Source organism: Nerophis lumbriciformis, linkage group LG26, assembly GCF_033978685.3.
Source record: "Nerophis lumbriciformis linkage group LG26, RoL_Nlum_v2.1, whole genome shotgun sequence".
Taxonomy (NCBI): domain Eukaryota; kingdom Metazoa; phylum Chordata; class Actinopteri; order Syngnathiformes; family Syngnathidae; genus Nerophis; species Nerophis lumbriciformis.
This window is the reverse complement of record NC_084573.2, coordinates 6,880,852-6,900,715: the sequence shown is the minus strand read 5'-3', so window position 1 is coordinate 6,900,715 and position 19,864 is coordinate 6,880,852. Positions and strand designations below refer to the sequence as shown.

The window sequence follows — 19,864 nt, the reverse complement described above, 5'->3', positions numbered from 1 at the left end:
TTGTCTTTTTGTGTGAATTATAAATAAAAATAAATAAAAACTTTTTTTTTTTTTTTAAATGGTGGTCATTTATTTACACTGTGGAGTATTGTATTTCCCAAATAGTGTTACGGTCTAACCTTGTTGTGATGACCGGGAGTAATTATTGCAACATTTTCCGTGAAGCAAAACAATAATACTGGAAAACGGGATGTCGGAACCAAAGTGTTGGCACCCGCCGCGCGCGGGGGACTCCTATGGTTGAACGCACTTCCGCCTCGTCGCCGTGTCAGCTGCGAAGCGGAAGTGGATTTATGTCTGACTTTGAGAGTATCAATTATTTGAATCTTTTTGGAAAAAAAATATTAATGAAAGGCTAGTATATTATTTAGAGTCAAAAGAAATAATAATTATTAAGAAAGTGGATTTCGGTTCACCATTCTGCGTGTGGACAAAACAGGACGAGGGGAAAAAAACAAGATGGGGTTTGATGGATAATATGCGATTGTGTTGATGATAGTATTGTGTTATCGATCAGTGCGTATATGTTCACATATATGTTGTTTAATAGAGTGAATATCAATAATAGTTTGATATTATTTGATATAGCTAGCTTAGCTTGCTAGTTAGCTTAGCTCGTTTAGCCGCTAACAAAGAGAGGCGGAAGTGATGAAAACACATCGCTAAGCAGAGATCAAGTGTGAGTGTAAAGTGTTGTGATTGTGTGAAAATGTGCGAAAGAACGATAGCAGAGTACGAGGAGGAACTTTGTCCAACAAAAGAGGAGAAGGAGCGACAACATCAACTACTGGACGCTGTTTTCAAGAAACATCAAGTTGTGTTACACAGAACAGGTTTGTTTACTTCTTACTCTCACATCTTTACTAACGTCATATTTAATTATTAACAATGCGCTTACATAGATTAGCTATAGGAAGATGCATTGTTTTATGAAGATAATGCACTGCTTTGTCTTTCTATAGAGGGGTTCATATTGTATTATATTTCCCAGAATGCATTGCCGGTATCTAAACGTGACTGTATTGACCAATGCACATTCCATTGCACGTCAGGTAAATGTTTTATGTAATATTTCAAAATGTAAAATACGCCAGTGCAATATGGCCATGATCGAGTGCAGGCGAGCTACTTTTCAATTGATCAAGTCGTGGGGATCTACCTCATTCATATATATCATTTATATTTACTTATTTATGAAATATATGTTTTTGTTAAGAAGGTAAAGGTGTTTAATGATAATGCAAGCATGTTTAACACATATAGTTAATATTGTTAATAAATTAAAGGTGTTTAATGATAATACAAGCATGTTTAATACATATAGTTAATATTGTTAACAAGTTAAAGGTGTTTAAAGATAATACAAGCATGTTTAACACATATAGTTAATATTGTTAACAAGTTAAAGGTGTTTAATGATAATGCAAGCATGTTTAACACATATAGTTAATATTGTTAATAAATTAAAGGTGTTTAATGATAATACAAGCATGTTTAATACATATAGTTAATATTGTTAACAAGTTAAAGGTGTTTAAAGATAATACAAGCATGTTTAACACATATAGTTAATATTGTTAACAAGTTAAAGGTGTTTAATGATAATGCAAGCATGTTTAACACATATAGTTAATATTGTTAATAAATTAAAGGTGTTTAATGATAATACAAGCATGTTTAATACATATAGTTAATATTGTTAACAAGTTAAAGGTGTTTAAAGATAATACAAGCATGTTTAACACATATAGTTAATATTGTTAACAAGTTAAAGGTGTTTAATGATAATACAAGCATGTTTAACACATCCAGTTAATATTGTTAATAAGTTAAAAGTGTTTAATGATAATACAAGCATGTTTAACACACATAGTTAATATTGTTAATAAGTTAAAGGTGTTTAAAGATAATACAAGCATGTTTAACACATAGTTAATATTGTTAATAAGTTAAAGGTGTTTAATGATAATACAAGCATCTTTAACACAGTTAATATTGTTAATAAGTTAAAGGTGTTTAAAGATAATACAAGCATGTTTAATACATATAGTTAATATTGTTAACAAGCTAAAGGTGTTTAAAGATAATACAAGCATGTTTAACACATATAGTTAAAGGTGTTTAATGATAATACAAGCATGTTTAACACATATAGTTAATATTGTTAATAAGTTAAAGGTGTTTAATGATAATACAAGCATGTTTAACACATCCAGTTAATATTGTTAATAAGTTAAAAGTGTTTAATGATAATACAAGCATGTTTAACACATATAGTTAATATTGTTAATAAGTTAAAGGTGTTTAAAGATAATACAAGCATGTTTAACACATAGTTAATATTGTTAATAAGTTAAAGGTGTTTAATGATAATACAAGCATGTTTAACACAGTTAATATTGTTAATAAGTTAAAGGTGTTTAAAGATAATACAAGCATGTTTAATACATATAGTTAATATTGTTAACAAGTTAAAGGTGTTTAAAGATAATACAAGCATGTTTAACACATATAGTTAAAGGTGCTTAATGATAATACAAGCATGTTTAACACATATAGTTAATATTGTTAATAAGTTAAAGGTGTTTAAAGATAATACAAGCATGTTTAACACATATAGATTCCTTTCTTTCATGAAGACAAGAATATAAGTTGGTGTATTAACTGATTCTGATGACTTGCATTGATTGGAATCAGACAGTGGTGCTGATAACGTCCGCATTTTCGAATGTAGGAGAAAAAAAATCCTCCTTTCTGTCCAATACCACATGAAAGTGGTTGGTTTTTGGCATCTTATTCATCCAGCTTCCATACTCCTCTGTATACACTTCACAAGAAATACATTGGCGGCAAACACCGTAGCTTGCTAGCTTGTGCACGCCAGCTTTCTGAGACTCTTATTTTGTTAGCGCAGGCAGGATGAAGCAGAGCTTTTATTGTGCAACTGTGCAGTCGGTCTTTGGAGTTTTGACGACAGATACGGCGCCAGAATCTGTTGAAATAAAGTGTTTCTCGCCTTCCTGTTGGTAATTTTAATGAGCTGGCAGCAGCCAGCGTCATCTCAGAAGACACTCGGGTGCCGTGAATGTCAATCAAGTGACGAAAGTGACGTCATAGTGAAGATTTATGATCGCTCATTTTTAGGACTATTTTTCTAATGCCTGGCTGGCGATCGACTGACACACCCTCCGAGATCGACCGGTAGCTCGCGATCGACGTAATGAGCACCCCTGATCTAGTGTGTTGTAAAGAGCCTTTGAAAATGTAAACTTTCTGTTAGTAGATTGCACAGTACATCGCATATTCCGTACAATTGACCACTAAATAATAAGTTCAACAATAAGTTCTTCAACTTGTTTAAGTCGGAGTCCACGTTAATCAATTCATGGTACAAATATATACTATCATCATAATACAGTCATCACACAAGTTAATCATCAGAGTATATACATTGAATTATTTACATTATTTATGTCGTCCAGCATTCTGTTTTTGTTGACTTTGTAGCCAGTTCAGTTTTAGTTTCATTCTGCATAGCTTCAATGCCTTTTCTCAGGGGCACTCACCTTTTTTTAATATTTGGTTTAAGCATTAGACACCTTTTTACCTGCACACTGCCTACCGCTGTTTCCGACATCTACAAAGCAATTAGCTACCGGCTGCCACCTACCGACAAGGAAGAGTATTACACGGTTACTCTGCCGAGCTCTAGACAGCACCGACACTCAACAACAACACATCATTTGCAGACTATAATTACTGGTTTGCAAAAAAAAACCAAATAGGTGAAATTAGATAATCTCCCACGGCACACCAGACTGTATCTCACAGTGGTTGAAAAACACTGCTTTAACACACATGAGAACACACAATCTCAGTGTCAGTTAAAAAACTACTACCGTATTTTCCGCACTATAAGGCGCACCTAAAAACCACAATTTTTCTCAAAAGCTGACAGTGCGCCTAATAACCCGGTGCGCTTTATTACGATTCATTTTCATAAAGTTTCGGTCTCGCAACTTCGGTAAACAGCCGCCATCTTTTTTCCCGGTAGAACAGGAAGCGCTTCTTCTTCTACGCAAGCAACCGCCAAGGAAAGCACTCGCCCCCATAGAACAGGAAGCGCTTCACCCGCCCCCATAGAACAGGAAGCGCTTCACCCGCCCCCGGAAGAAGAAGAAAAAACGCGCGGATATCACCGTACGTTTCATTTCCTGTTTACATCTGTAAAGACCACAAAATGGCTCCTACAAAACGATCCGGTTCATAAAAAGACGCAATCTCTCCATCCGCACACGGATTACTACCGTATTTCACAGCAACTGAACCGCACTGTGGAACGGGAGCACGTACGGTGAATATTCGCTCCACAGGGAATGAGAAGTCATCCTTCACTGTGGTTCTAGCTTGCCATGCTAACTTCCACCCATCCAAAAGAGACCTTTCCAGCCGGCGTCATCATAAAAGCTAACTCGAAGGGATGGATGGATGAAGAAAAGATGAGCGAGTGGTTAAGGGAAGTTTACGCGAAGAGGCCGGGTGGCTTTTTTCACACAGCTCCGAAGGCGAACACACCTTCACTAAGACGGGCAGATAGCGCCGGTCGACATACGCCAACATCTGCCAGTGGATCGTAAATGCCTGGGCAGATAGTTTCGGTCACAACTGTGGTCCGACCTTTCCGGAAGGCAGGATTCACAGAACTGCTGGACAACAGTGACACTGACTCCGGTGACTTCGACGAGACGGAACCGGCCATTTTGGATCCCGTATTCGCCCAACTTTTCAATTCGGACACCGAAGACGAAGAATTCGAAGGATTTACGAATGAAGAATAACTTCAGAAGGTGAGCGCTATGTTTATTTTGTGTGTTGTGACATTAACGTTCGAGCAACATTATGTTGCTATTGTTCTACACCATTTTGAATTTTACTATGTTTGTGATTGCACATTTGCGTACATTTTGGGACAGAGTTGTTAGAACGCTGGTTTTCAATATATTATTAAAGTTTGACTGAACTATCTGACTGTTTTTTTGACATTCACTTTAGCGCAGCGTTTTTTTGACATTCACTTTAGCGCAGCGTAGGCGCGGCTTTTAGTCCGGGGCGGCTTATTGGTGGACAAAATTATGAAATATGTAATTCATAGAAGGTGCGGCTAATAATCCGGTGCGCCTTATAGTGCGGAAAATACGGTACTTTTCTTGCCTAACATGAATAACCTATTTACCCAACAGGCATCCAGAAGCCCCCTCATAATAAAGAGGAAAATGCACACTCCCTTCCTGTTAAAGAGGAAGAGGAGGGGCCACAGCCCCACCACGTTAAAGAGGAAGAGGAGGAAGTGTGGATCAGTCAGGAGGAAGAGTGTCTGCTAGGGCAAGAGGAGGCTGATCTCACCAAGTTTCCACTGACTGTTGTCTCTGTGAAGACTGAAGACCATGAAGACAAACCACCTGAGTCCTCACAGCTTCATCACAGTCCAAGTAAGCACAACATCCACATATCATCTAATACAGTGATTTTCAACCACTGTGTCGTGAGATATTGTCTGGTGTGCCGTGGGAAATTATGCAACTTCACCTAATTGGTCCAAAAAATATTTTTTGCAAATCAATAATCATAATAATGTGCCGTTGTCTATTGCCTGTGCTGTGTAGAGTTTGGCAGGGTAATCTTGTAATACTCCATACCAGTAGGTGGCAGCAGGTAGTTCATTGCTTTGTAGAAGTCGGAACGCGTCGAGGATGGTTTGTCGTGATCCCAATATGCCGAGCACAGCGGGAGACAGCGTGCAGGTAAAAAGGTATGTAACGCTTAAACCAAAAAATAACAAGGCAAGTCCCGCTAGGAAAAGGCACTGAAGCATAGGGATGGCTATGTAAAACAAAAGTTAAACTGAACTGGCTACAAAGTCAACAAACACAGAATGCTGGACGACAGCAAAAACTTACAGCGTGTGGAGCAAAAACGACGTTCACAAAGCACATCCCGTACATGACAGGACAATCAATAATGTCCCCACAGAGAAGGAGAGCGTATGCACAATTTAAATAGTCTTGATTGCGAAAACAAAGCAGGAGCGGGCAATAGCACTCAAAGGAAGGTGTGAAGCTGCTACAGGAGAACACCAACAAAGCACAACACACAGGAAACAACAACAAACTCAAAATAAGGCACAACAACCTGGTGGAGTTTCATTGTTTAACCTTTTCTGCCGGTGGTGTGCCTCCGTATTTTTTTTATGAAAAAAAATGTGCCTTGGCTCAAAAAAGGTTGAAAAACACTGATCTAATACAATGTTTGTAACACATGTTCATCCAGGGACCACACTTATGACTAAAGGTGGAGATGTATACTGATAACGTCCTGCTCCTTAAGACCAATACTGATAACTTATTTATATCTATTAATTTTAAATGTACATTTAGGTGTAGTTTGTGAACAATTGGGAGTAAGAACGTGTCAGACTAAGGTGGATATGACAAAGAGTACGACTGGTAGGAGAGAAAATACTCTCTGAGCAAATGCCTCATCATCCCAATTGGGTGCATAAGGATTTACAAGAACCACCGGTTCATTTTGAGTGGAGCTTGAGACTATGTTAAAGGGGAACATTATCACAATTTCAGAATGGTTAAAACCATTAAAAATCAGTTCCCAGTGGCTTATTATATTTTTCGAAGTTTTTTTCAAAATTTTACCCATCACGCAATATCCCTAAAAAAAAAGCTTCAAAGTGCCTGATTTTAACCATCGTTATAAACACCCGTCCATTTTCCTGTGACGTCACATAGTGAAGCCAACACAAACAAACATGGCGGAAAGAACAGCAAGCTATAGCGACATTAGCTCGGATTCAGACTCGGATTCCAGCGGCTTAAGCGATTCAACAGATTACGCATGTATTGAAACGGATGGTTGTAGTGTGGAGGCAGGTAGCGAAAATGAAATTGAAGAAGAAACTGAAGCTATTGAGCCATCTCGGTTTGAACCGTATGCAAGCGAAACCGACGAAAAAGACACGACAGCCAGCGACACGGGAGAAAGCGAGGACGAATTCGGCGATCGCCTTCTAACCAACTATTGGTATGTGTTTGTTTGGCATTAAAGGAAACTAACAAATATGAACTAGGTTTACAGCATATGAAATACATTTGGCAACAACATGCACTTTGAGAGTGCAGACAGCCCAATTTTCATCAATTAATATATTCTGTAGACATACCCTCATCCGCGCTCTTTTCCTGAAAGCTGATATGTCCAGTTTTGGAGTTGATGTCAGCAGGCCAGGGAAGCTAGGGTGGATATTCTTCTCTTGATCATCTTCGGTGGCATAAGGGACGGTGTGAGCCAAGACATCCAGGGGGTTTAGCTCGCTCGTCTGCGGGAACAAACTGCCGCCATTGCTTGCCGTGCTACCGAGGTCCTTTGTCCCTGAATTGCTCACACACTCCGGCAGATTCAATGGGGGTCTGGCGGCAGATTTCTTTGACTTTATCGTTGGAAATGCATCTGATTTGAGTGTCGCAGGATATCCACACATTCTTGCCATCTCTGTCGTAGCATAGCTTTCGTCGGTAAAGTGTGCGGAACAAACGTCCAATTTCTTGCCACTTTCGCATCTTTGGGCCACTGGTGCAACTTGAATCCGTCCCTGTTCGTGTTGTTACACCCTCCGACAACACACCGACGAGGCATGATGTCTCCAAGGTACGGAAAACAGTCGAAAAAACGGAAAATAACAGAGCTGATTTGACTCGGTGTTTGAGAAAATGGCGGATTGCTTCCCGAGAGCGAATAATAGAAAGGCGTTTAATTCGCCAAAATTCACCCATTTAGAGTTCGAAAATCGGTTAAAAAACATATTCTCATAGTCATTCACATCGACGTCCCACTGGGGTGAGTTTTTCCTTGCCCGTATGTGGGCTTTGTACCGAGGATGTCGTTGTGGCTTGTGCAGCCCTTTGAGACACTTGTGATTTAGGGCTATATAAATAAAGATTGATTGATTGATTGATTGATATGGTCTTTTTTCTGCAACATCAAGGTATATATTGACGCTTACATAGGTCTGGTGATAATGTTCCCCTTTAAGTCGACCTTGGTGGCCAGCCATAACATCTGTTGGACTAAACCAGACGCGCGGCCCATTAAGATTTTCAATCCGGCCCACCGGACGTTCTACATAATTCTTTTAGACCTTTAACATCAAAACTGTAGCCGCCATTATGACATATCTGTGCTGTTTTTAAATGACCGTAAGTCTTGAGATATAGAAAGTATTTCAATGGTTGAAATCTGCACTTTTGAGTGTTATAGGAGTTATTACGGTAATCTATGTCAAAGCAACTCAGACCAGGAATAAAGCAGAGTGAGCGGGGTTTGTTTCCGGAGCAGCCATCCCGAAACGCATGTGTCAGGAACAGATGCGGAAGTACATTTTTACAACACATATGTTAGATCCACTATGGACTGGACTCTCACACTATTATGTTAGATCCACTATGGACTGGACTCTCACTAGTATGTTAGATCCACTATGGACTGGACTCTCACACTATTATGTTAGATCCACTATGGACTGGACTCTCTCACTATTATGTTAGATCCACCATGGACTGGACTCTCACACTATTATGTTAGATCCACTATGGACTGGACTCTCACTAGTATGTTAGATCCACTATGGACTGGACTCTCACACTATTATATTAGATCCACTATGGACTGGACTCTCTCACTATTATGTTAGATCCACTATGGACTGGACTCTCTCACTATTATGTTAGATCCACCATGGACTGGATTCTCACACTATTATGTTAGATCCACTATGGACTGGACTCTCACAATATTATGTTAGATCCACTATGGACTGGACTCTCACACTATTATGTTAGATCCACTATGGACTAGACTCTCACAATATTATGCTAGATCCACTATGGACTGGACTCTCACACTATTATGTTAGATCCACTATGGACTGGACTCTCACAATATTATGTTAGATACACTATGGACTGGACTCTCACACTATTATGTTAGATCCACTATGGACTGGACTCTCACACTATTATGTTAGATCCACTATGGACTGGACTCTCACTATTATGTTAGATCCATTATGTACTGGACTCTCACAATATTATGCTAGATCCACTATGGACTGGACTCTCACACTATTATGTTAGATCCACTATGGACTGGACTCTCACTATTATGTTAGATCCACTATGGACTGGACTCTCACACTATTATGTTAGATCCACTATGGACTGGACTCTCTCACTATTATGTTAGATCCACTATGAACTGGACTCTCACACTATTATGTTAGATCCACTATGGACTGGACTCTCACTATTATGCTAGATCCACTATGGACTGGACTCTCTCACTATGTTAGATCCACTATGGACTGGACTCTCACACTATTATGTTAGATCCACTATGGACTGGACTCTCTCACTATTATGTTAGATCCACTATGTACTGGACTCTCACAATATTATGCTAGATCCACTCGACGTCCATTGCACCGGTCTAACAGGGAGGGGGTCCCCACATCTGCGGTCCCCTCCAAGGTTTCTCATTGTCATCCCATTGGGTTGAGTTTTTTTCTTGCCTTGATGTGGGATCTGAGCCGAGGATGTCGTTGAGGCTTGTGCAGCCCTTTGAGACACTCGTGATTTAGGGCTTTATAAGTAAACATTGATTGATTGATTGATCGTCAGAGACATTATCTTTTCTAAAGCATGTGTGTCTCCTGCAGATGTCTATGAAGAACATCAGAATGAGGGGACCTCCGGGATGAGGCAAGTGGGATTAGAGCCACCCCAGTTTAAAGAGGAAGAGGAGGAGACACATCCCTCACACATTAAAGAAGAGGAAGAAGAAAATGAGCCACAGGCTGCTTACATTAAAGAGGAAGAGGAGGAGCACATCATCAGTCAGGAGGTTGATGTCACCAATTTGCCAGTTACTATTGTCATTGTGAAGAGTGAAGGTGATGAGGTCAAAGGTGAAAGTGAGGAGAAGAGAGAGGCGGAGCCTCCAAGCAGCAGCTCAACAGAAGCTGATGGAGACCACTGTGGAGGATCACAAGCAGACAAGCTCTTAGCTCCACTATCAGATAGTGAGGACACAACGTCACACTCTCCTGACACTGATGATGAAGACTCTAAAGATGATAAGACATGTCACACTGACAACACACACCTGACGTGTCCTCACTGCGACAAAACCTTTAGATACCCGAGTCACCTGAAAGTACACATGAAAATACACACTGGGGAAAAAAATTGTTTATGTCCAGTCTGTGGTAAAAGTTTTGTTCAAGATAGTGTTTTGAAAAGGCACATGACAAAACACACTGGAGATAAACCGTTCACGTGCTCAGTTTGTAGTAAAAGCTTCTCCCGGAAGGCAGATTTGACAATACACACCAGGATACACACCGGAGAAAAATCTTTTTTGTGCGCGGTCTGCGGTAAAGGTTTTAAACAAAGCCAACACTTGAAAGGTCACATGGGAATACACACTGGAGCAAAACATTTTTCATGTTCAATCTGTGGTAAAGGTTTTATACAAAGTCAGAACTTGAAAGTACACATGAGACTACACACCGGAGAAAAACCCTTTTCCTGTCCAATTTGCTTCAAGGATTTTAATCAGAGCCAGTGTTTGAAAATACATATGAGACAGCACAACGGTGAAAAACTGTATTCCTGTTCAGGTTGCAATAAAAGCTTTGCTGACCAATCGAAGCTTGTAACACACATGAGAATACACACTGGAGAGAAAGTGTTGAGTTGCAATTTGTGTGGTGAAGGATTCTCTTATAAGTACCAGTGTAAGAAACACAAGTGTGCTGGTGAGAACAGCGGCAGCAAATGATGCTGCAGGAATACAAAAAATCAGTCTTTAAAGGGGAACATTATCACCAGACCTATGTAAGCGTCAATATATACCTTGATGTTGCAGAAAAAAAGACCATATATTTTTTTAACCGATTTCCGAACTCTAAATGGGTGAATTTTGGCGAATCAAACGCCTTTCTAATATTTGCTCTCGGAACGATGACGTCACATCGGGAAGCAATCCGCCATTTTCTCAAACACCGAGTCAAATCAGCTCTGTTATTTTCCGTTTTTCCGACTGTTTTCCGTACCTTGGAGACATCATGCCTCGTCGGTGTGTTGTCGGAGGATGTAACAACACGAACAGGGACGGATTCAAGTTGCAGCAGTGGCCCAAAGATGCGAAAGTGGCAAGAAATTGGACGTTTGTTCCGCACACTTTACCGACGAAAGCTATGCTACGACAGAGATGGCAAGAATGTGTGGATATCCTGCGACACTCAAAGCAGATGCATTTCCAACTATAAAGTCAAAGAAATCTGCCGCCAAACCCCCATTGAATCTGCCGGAGTGTGTGAGCAATTCAGGGACAAAGGACCTCGGTAGCACGGCAAGCAATGGCGGCAGTTTGGTCCCGCAGACGAGCGAGCTAAACCCCCTGGATGTCTTGGCTCACACCGTCCCTTATGCCACCGAAGATGATCAAGAGAAGATTATCGACCCTAGCTTTCCTGGCCTGCTGACATCAACTCCAAAACTGGACAGATCAGCTTTCAGGAAAAGAGCGCGGATGAGGGTATGTCTACAGAATATATTAATTGATGAAAATTGGGCTGTCTGCACTCTCAAAGTGCATGTTGTTGCCAAATGTATTTCATATGCTGTAAACCTAGTTCATAGTTGTTAGTTTCCTTTAATGCCAAACAAACACATACCAATCGTTGGTTAGAAGGCGATCGCCGAATTCGTCCTCGCTTTCTCCCGTGTCGCTGGCTGTCCTGTCGGTTTCGCTTGCATACGGTTCAAACCGATATGGCTCAATAGCTTCAGTTTCTTCTTCAATTTCGTTTTCGCTACCTGCCTCCACACTACAACCATCCGTTTCAATACATGCGTAATCTGTTGAATCGCTTAAGCCGCTGAAATCCGAGTCTGAATCCGAGCTAATGTCGCTATAGCTTGCTGTTCTTTCCGCCATGTTTGTTTGTGTTGGCTTCACTATGTGACGTCACAGGAAAATGGACGGGTGTTTATAACGATGGTTAAAATCAGGCACTTTGAAGCTTTTTTTAGGGATATTGCGTGATGGGTAAAATTTTGAAAAAAACTTCGAAAAAATATAATAAGCCACTGGGAACTGATTTTTAATGGTTTTAACAATTCTGAAATTGTGATAATGTTCCCCTTTAATGTTGACTTTTGATGGTAACTGGATCTCGTTCATATACCCTTCTGTATAGATGAGATGTGTGGTTTTAGTTCATGCATTAATACACAACATTGTGTGCAAATATTCAAAGTCTAAACAACACAGTTTTCCTTCAAAAGATGTAGACTGAAGCATTAGTTTACTTTTACTACCCGTATATTAATTGCTTTTCATTCATTTTAAAATAAAAACCGTACAAAACATTTGTTACATACAATGAAGATGTTTTGTGTATACTTATAGTAATGTGTTGATCTTGCAAATGAAGTGTTACATATTGTCATTTCTAACTAAATAATCCCGTAGATGACTTTCTTTATATGATATTCATATTTGTTTTACATGTGTTCATTCCTTTGCTTGTGAGTACACATAAATTAGTTCAACATCTTCTGAGCCACTTCTGGAAGAATTTTCTTTACGTCATACATCATTTGAGCATCATATGTGTGTCATTTATTTTTAAAATGTTTGACTCTATGAATCATTTGTTGGGTCTCTATTCTGTTATCTTTATTACTCTTTTTGTAATATGAATGTTGTGTTGTGATTGGTATTGTGGTGTATTTCCCCAGACCTTTATGCAACAACCAATGTATGCTTCAACTATTGGTACAGTAAGTATTGCTTGTGTGTAGTTTGTTCTATTTAATATTTATACAGTGTAAAGCTGAGCTATCTTGCCTGAGGAAAGAATAAAGCATATTTACATACCAGCAGCATACAGAGGAGTCATTTCGTCTACGTTGTGGGTGCCCTGCTTGGTGGGGGCCTGCTGGGTCGAGTCCCCATGGGTCCCCTGTTGTGGTGCCTCGGTGTGGCACGTGACTGTGCTGCTGGTATAGTGCGCCCGTGGGTCTCAATGGCATCTCCTTTTTATTGTTTATTTATTTTTATATTCAATCATTTTGACTCTCTTTTCAGGAGAGTGTGTTTGTGTATATATTTTTCCTTTTTCTTATCACACACTTTTTATCACACACTTTTTCTGCAGGCGAGCTACTTTTCAATTGATCAAGTCGTGGGGATCTACCTCATTCATATATATAATTTATATTTACTTATTTATGAAATATATGTTTTTGTTAACAAGTTAAAGGTGTTTATTGATAATGCAAGCATGTTTAACACATATAGTTAATATTGTTAATAAATTAAAGGTGTTTAATGATAATACAAGTATGTTTAATACATATAATTAATATTGTTAACAAGTTAAAGGTGTTTAAAGATAATGCAAGCATGTTTAACACCGATAGTTAATATTGTTAATAAGTTAAAGGTGTTTAATGATAATACAAGCATGTTTAACACATATAGTTAATATTGTTAACAAGTTAAAGGTGTTTAAAGATAATACAAGCATGTTTAACACATATAGTTAATATTGTTAACAAGTAAAAGGTGTTTAAAGATAATACAAGCATGTTTAAGGCATATACCGGTAGTTAATATTGTTAACAACTTAAAGGTGGTTAAAGATAATACAAGCATGTTTAACACATATAGTTAATATTGTTAACAAGTTAAAGGTGTTTAAAGATAATACAAGCATGTTTAACGCATATAGTTAATATTGTTAACAAGTTAAAGGTGTTTAAAGATAATACAAGCATGTTTAACACATATAGTTAATATTGTTAATAAGTTAAAGGTGTTTAAAGATAATACAAGCATGTTTAACACATATAGTTAATATTGTTAACAAGTTAAAGGTGTTTGAATATAATACAAGCATGTTTAACACATATAGTTAATATTGTTAATAAGTTAAAGGTGGTTAAAGATAATACAAGCATGTTTAACACATATAGTTAATATTGTTTACAAGTTAAAGGTGTTTAAAGATAATACAAGCATGTTTAACACATATAGTTAATATTGTTAATAAGTTAATGGTGTTTAAAGATAATACAAGCATGTTTAACACATATAGATTCCTTTCTTTCATGAAGACAAGAATATAAATTGGTGTATTACCTGATTCTGATTACTTGCAGGGATTGGAATCAGACAGTGGTGCTGATAACGTCCGCATTTTCGAATGGAGGAGAAATAAAGTCCTCCTTTCTGTCCAATACCACATAAAAGTGGTTGGTTTTTGGCATCTTATTTGTCCAGCTTCCGTACTCCTTTGTATACACTTCACAAGAAATACATTGGCGGCAAACTCCGTAGCTTGCTAGCTTGTGCACGCCAGCTTTCTGAGACTCTTATTTTGTTAGCGCAGGCAGGATGAAGCAGAGCTTTTATTGTGCAACTGTGCAGTCGGTCTTTGGAGTTTTGACGACAGGTACGGCGCCAGAGTCTGTTGAAATAAAGTGTTTCTCGCCTTCCAGTCGGTAATTTTATTGAGCTGGCAGCAGTCAGCATCATCTCAGAAGACCCTCGGGTGCCGTGAATGTCAATCAAGTGACGAAAGTGACGTCATAGTGAAGATTTATGATCGCTCATTTTTAGGACTATTTTTTTAATGCCTGGCTGGTGATCGACTGACACACCCTCCGCGATCGACCGGTAGCTCGCGATCGACGTAATGAGCACCCCTGCCATACACTGTAAAAATAAATAAAAAATGTATGGTTAATTTACTCTAAATTTTTACTGTAATTTTTCTATTTTTTTTAAATAGTTTATAAAACTGTAGAATTGAAGACATTATCTGTAAACAAACAATCCGCCTGTTATTTTAAGTAATATGCCAGTAATGACAAACTATGTATATTCCTTTTTTTTTTTTACAGAAAAATACCAAAATAATTATACATACCTTTTTCGGTTTTCTTAAATTACTTTCAAATTCATGTAAAATTACAGTAATTATTTTTCATTAAATATCTAGCTAGTTATATAAAAGTCTATGTCCATACTAACAATCTAGACTAAAGGTATTTTTCTGCATCGTCACTTTATTAAAGGTGGTTGATCTTAACAATTCAGAAAAAATCTGTAAAATAATGGTATTTTTGCTGTGGAACTGCCAGCATTGTCACTTCATTAAAGGCGTTTGATCGTAATAATTTGGGAAAACTCTGTAGAATAAAGGTATTTTTCTGCAGAACTGTTTGCATCGTCACTTTATTAAAGGTGGTTGATCTTAATAATTTAGTACAAATCTGGTAAATTACGATATTTTTCCGCAAAACGTTTCATGAAAATTTCTGTAAATATAATGTTTTTAAATGATAAATAAATAATGATTTAATTTATTATTATTATTGAATTTAATAAATAATAATTTATTTATTATTTATAATGTTTTTGATCATTATTTGGTTTACAATTTTTTACTTTAATTTTATGGCTTTCGTTTGGCAGCCGTAGCTGCCAGTAGATGACCGTTTTTTTACAGAATTTTTTTTTTTACAGTGTAGGTGTTTTTTATTTTATAACTATTTTCTTTAATTTTGGGAGGAGGCTCCGCTGGGGCGGCTGCTGAGTGCCCCATCTCCATTGTTGGGATCAGCATAAGGGTGAGGTGAGTGGTTCCCTTGGCCTCGTGTTGGACATTCTGTACTGGGTAGTGTGGCACCGCCGTGCTCTCCTGGGGTTCGAGTCGTACCTGATGAGGGAATCTCTGGGACCCTCCAGTGGGGTGTCCCACCTTCCTTCTGCCCGTGTGGAATGTGGTCTCACGCTAGCTTGAGGGCAAGTTGCCTCCGGGTTCTCCTGTGCCTTGTCCTCGGCCGGGCGCGTCTGTGAGCTCCCACTGGCTTGGCCCGGCGGCTTCGTTGCCCGGGTGCCACACCTGCTGTTTTGGGTGGGCATTGAAGTTCAATTGAATTGAATACAATAACGTTATTTGATTAGGACTGTTGTGTTTTTATTTCCCTGCCTTCTCTTTTATTGTGATTTGTTTCCTCAGCTCATTAGTCTCCAGCGAGGGGCGGACACTAAGGCACACCTGCAACCTATTTCTTCAGAGGAGTATTTAAGCTCGTCACCCACAGCTGGGTCTTGCCGGTTATTTTATCCTGCACCTCCCACGTGCATGCGCCTACTTCGCCTCGTCAGTCCTGGTACGTTATTTTTCCTTAGTCCTGTTATTTCTAACTTTGTTGTGTTTGTTTCCCAGCCTCCTTAAAGCAGCAAGGACATTATGCTGTGCTGAGTGCTCCCTGTTTTTTTCCCCTGTCGACCACTGAGGAACCTGTTTTAGTTAGTATTCATGGTGTGCATTTCTGCCCCATCGCTTTTTGTTACACTTTTTGGACTTATTAAATGTATTCATTTTTTGTTATTCAAACTTGCCTCCCGTCTCTGCATTCCGGTCACCCCCTTGACCAGTTCGTAACAAGGACAATGCACATTGATCAACAGACGAGCTAAGCATCACAGTAAACATGCCGTAATTACAGTGGGTACGGAAAGTATTCGGACCCCTCTAAATTGTTCACTCTTTTTCATTGCAGCCATTTGCTAAAATAAAAAAGTTCATTTAATTTAACATAAATGTACACTCAGCACCCCATCTTTGCTGCTCAATCTTTTAACCCCCCTTTTCCTAACCCCCAGTATCCCTTAAATCAGTGGTTCTCAAACTTTTTTCAGTGATGTACCCCCTGTGAACATTTTTTTAGTTCAAGTACCCCTTAATCAGAGCAAAGCATTTTTGGTTGAAAAACAGACATAAAGAAGTTAAATACAGCACTATGTCATCAGTTTCTGATTTATTAAATTGTATAACAGTGCAAAATATTGCTAATTTGTAGTGGTCTTTCTTGAACTATTTGGAAAAAAAGATAGAAATAACTAAAAACTTGTTGAAAAATAAACAAGTGATTCAATTATAAATAAAGATTTCTACACATAGAAGTAATCATCAACTTAAAGTCCCCTCTTTGGGGATTGTAATAGAGATCCATCTGGATTGATGAACTTAACTCTAAACATTTCTTCCAAAAAAAAGAAATCTATGGGGTGTGGGGCGTGGTCGGGGTGGTGCGGGGCGTGGTTAAGAGGGGAGGAGTATATTGACAGCTAGAATTCACCAAGTCAAGTATTTCATACATGTGTACATATATATATATATATCCTGAAAATATGCAAACAAAACTGTGTTTAGATAATTGATACTTCAAACTTGCATAAATAAATATTAAGGAATATAACATAACTTGGCTTCTGAGAGCTTCAAAATGTGAGGAATAAAATGCTAAAGTTGTTGATAAACAAGCAATTATTTTAATAATTAAATATGGTCATTTTAAATGAATTATTATGATAATTTAAAATTAATTTTTTCAAATATGTTTATTTTAATGTATAATTCTATGGCTGGATGTAATAAGGAGTCAGGAAAAAATACAAATAAAAATACAATTAATTTTGATGTTTTTAGCAAAATATAGTAAAAATGTATTCTTTTTTTTAAATTTTTTTTAATTAATAAATATATTTATTTTTAGGTTAGATAAACATAATAATACAATGTATCTCTAGTCTGGATGATTTAGTTCTTGTCACCCTGTTGTCCTCCCGTCGTGAAAAAAGGCTGTCCTCACTCAGGTCCGCCACGCCCCCTCCAGCTCCGGCTGAAAATCGTGAGAGTTTCGGGAGAATATTTGTCCCGGGACGTTTCCGGGTGAGGCGCTGTATTTCGGGAGTCTCCCGGAAAATTCGCCAGGGTTGGCAAGTATGTTTCTGGGTGTCTCATTCAGTAAAAAAATGTAAAATTCCGTTTTTTAAGGCGGTCTGTCATAACATTTTTAGCATTCAATCAGACATTATTGTGAGGTTTTGTATTAGTGTTCCTAAAAATAGATATACCGGCCCCCAGACACATTTTTTTCTCTATATGTGGCCCCTCGAGTCCAAAATAAATGCCCAGGCCTGTTGTAGGCGTATTGCTGCCCTCCACAGGTTCTTAACGGGTTTTCCTCCTTCTGTCCTATGGCCCACACTACATTCTACAGTCCGGTAGGTGGCGGTATAAACATGTCAAGCCATGGCTGCAAACTCTCGGTAAGAAGAAGAAGAAGAAGAGGAAGTGGCGCCGGTTGCTCGTTTCTCTCGCGAGATCTGACAAAACTATGCGTGAACAAAACAAGACGAAGAAACGCAAAATGGCGTTTGATGGAGAAAACGTTATTATGGTTATTATAGTGTTATTTTCTTAATCAATATGCTGTTTAATACAGTATATATCGTTTATAACTGTTGAAATTCGGATACATCTGTCACTCTGCCGCTTCCCGTGCTAGCTTAGCGTGCTAGTTAGCTTAGCGTGTTAGCCGCTAACAAAGAGAGGCGGAAGTGATGAAAACACATCGCTAAGCAGAGATCAAGTGTGAGTGTAAAGTGTTGTGATTGTGTGAAAATGTGCGAAAGAACGATAGCAGAGTACGAGGAGGAACTTTGTCCAACAAAAGAGGAGAAGGAGCGACAACATCAACTACTGGACGCTGTTTTCAAGAAACATCAAGTTGTGTTACACACAACAGGTTTGTTTACTTCTTACTCTCACATCTTTACTAACGTTGTATTTATTTATTAACACTATTCTTAAATACGTTGTCTATAGGAAGGTGAATTGTATGGTGGGCATGAAAATGAGCTAGTTTCAGACACAATTATTATGAGGTTGATGTTCCTCTGTATCCCCGCGACCCCGAAAGGGACAAGCGGTAGGAAATTGGATGGATGGGTGTATCAACGTGTTTACACAAAACTCACACTGTCACCAAATATATTATACATTGTAACCAATATAATTCATAGTTTCATGGCTAATTTCACTTCCTGATTCTGACCTACATGCATCAATAAGCGAAAGTAAACATTTATTGTCAATCATCTTTCAATAAACAAAGTAGTCAACAGTTGATTTACGAAAAGAACATAAAGGTGACTGACTTTCCTTCAGCGTGTCGTAGATGGTCTCCAAGTGAATGTGGGAGTTGTGCTCTAAAGAGGAATTGTTGATGGAGATACTCCATAAAAACACCACATAGTAAAACATGTTTTGGTAAGAGTTCCTTTTGGTCCTGCCAACAAAATCACTAAAAAATAAAGAAAAACATTTCATATAATGGCAGCATGGTGGTACAGGGGTTAGTGCATGTGCCTCACAATACAAAGGTCCTGGGTTCGATCCTGGGCTTGGGATCTTTCTGTGTGGAGTTTGCATGTTCTCCCCGTGACTGCGTGGGTTCCCTCTGGGTACTCTGGCTTCCTCCCACCTCCAAAGACATGCACTTGGGGATAGGTTGATTGGCAACACTAAATGGTCCCTAGTGTGTGAATGTTGTCTGTCTATCTGTGTTGGCTCTGCGAGGAGGTGGTGACTTGTCCAGGGTGTACACCGCCTTCCGCCCGAATGAAGCTGAGATAGGCTCCAGCACCCCCCTCGACCCCAAAAGGGGACACGCGGTAGAAAATGGATGACATTTCATGTGATGACAAAAACATATTATGACTGTTTGTAAGGAGTTTTGCAATGACTATTTTTTTTATTTCTTACATTGTTGTTAGGAGTATGCCTTACGAGGTTAAGGTTAGAGATAAGGTTTAGGTTTAGTAGGCTGACATGTATATGGAAAAAATTGGTTACGCACTTTACACCAGT

General features: G+C 38.6%; 1 protein-coding gene across 1 annotated transcript in view; it reads left to right on the top strand.

The window, feature by feature from the left end:
- Positions 1–255: 255 nt before the first annotated feature.
- LOC133623992 (uncharacterized) overlaps positions 256–19,864 on the top strand; it is a 42,357-nt gene continuing 22,748 nt past the window's right edge. Inside the window, exon 1 of the mRNA XM_072916118.1 lies at positions 256–833. Coding sequence (XP_072772219.1) covers positions 710–833 — 124 coding nt within the window. The 5' untranslated portion in view covers positions 256–709. The remainder of the gene's footprint in view (positions 834–19,864) is intronic.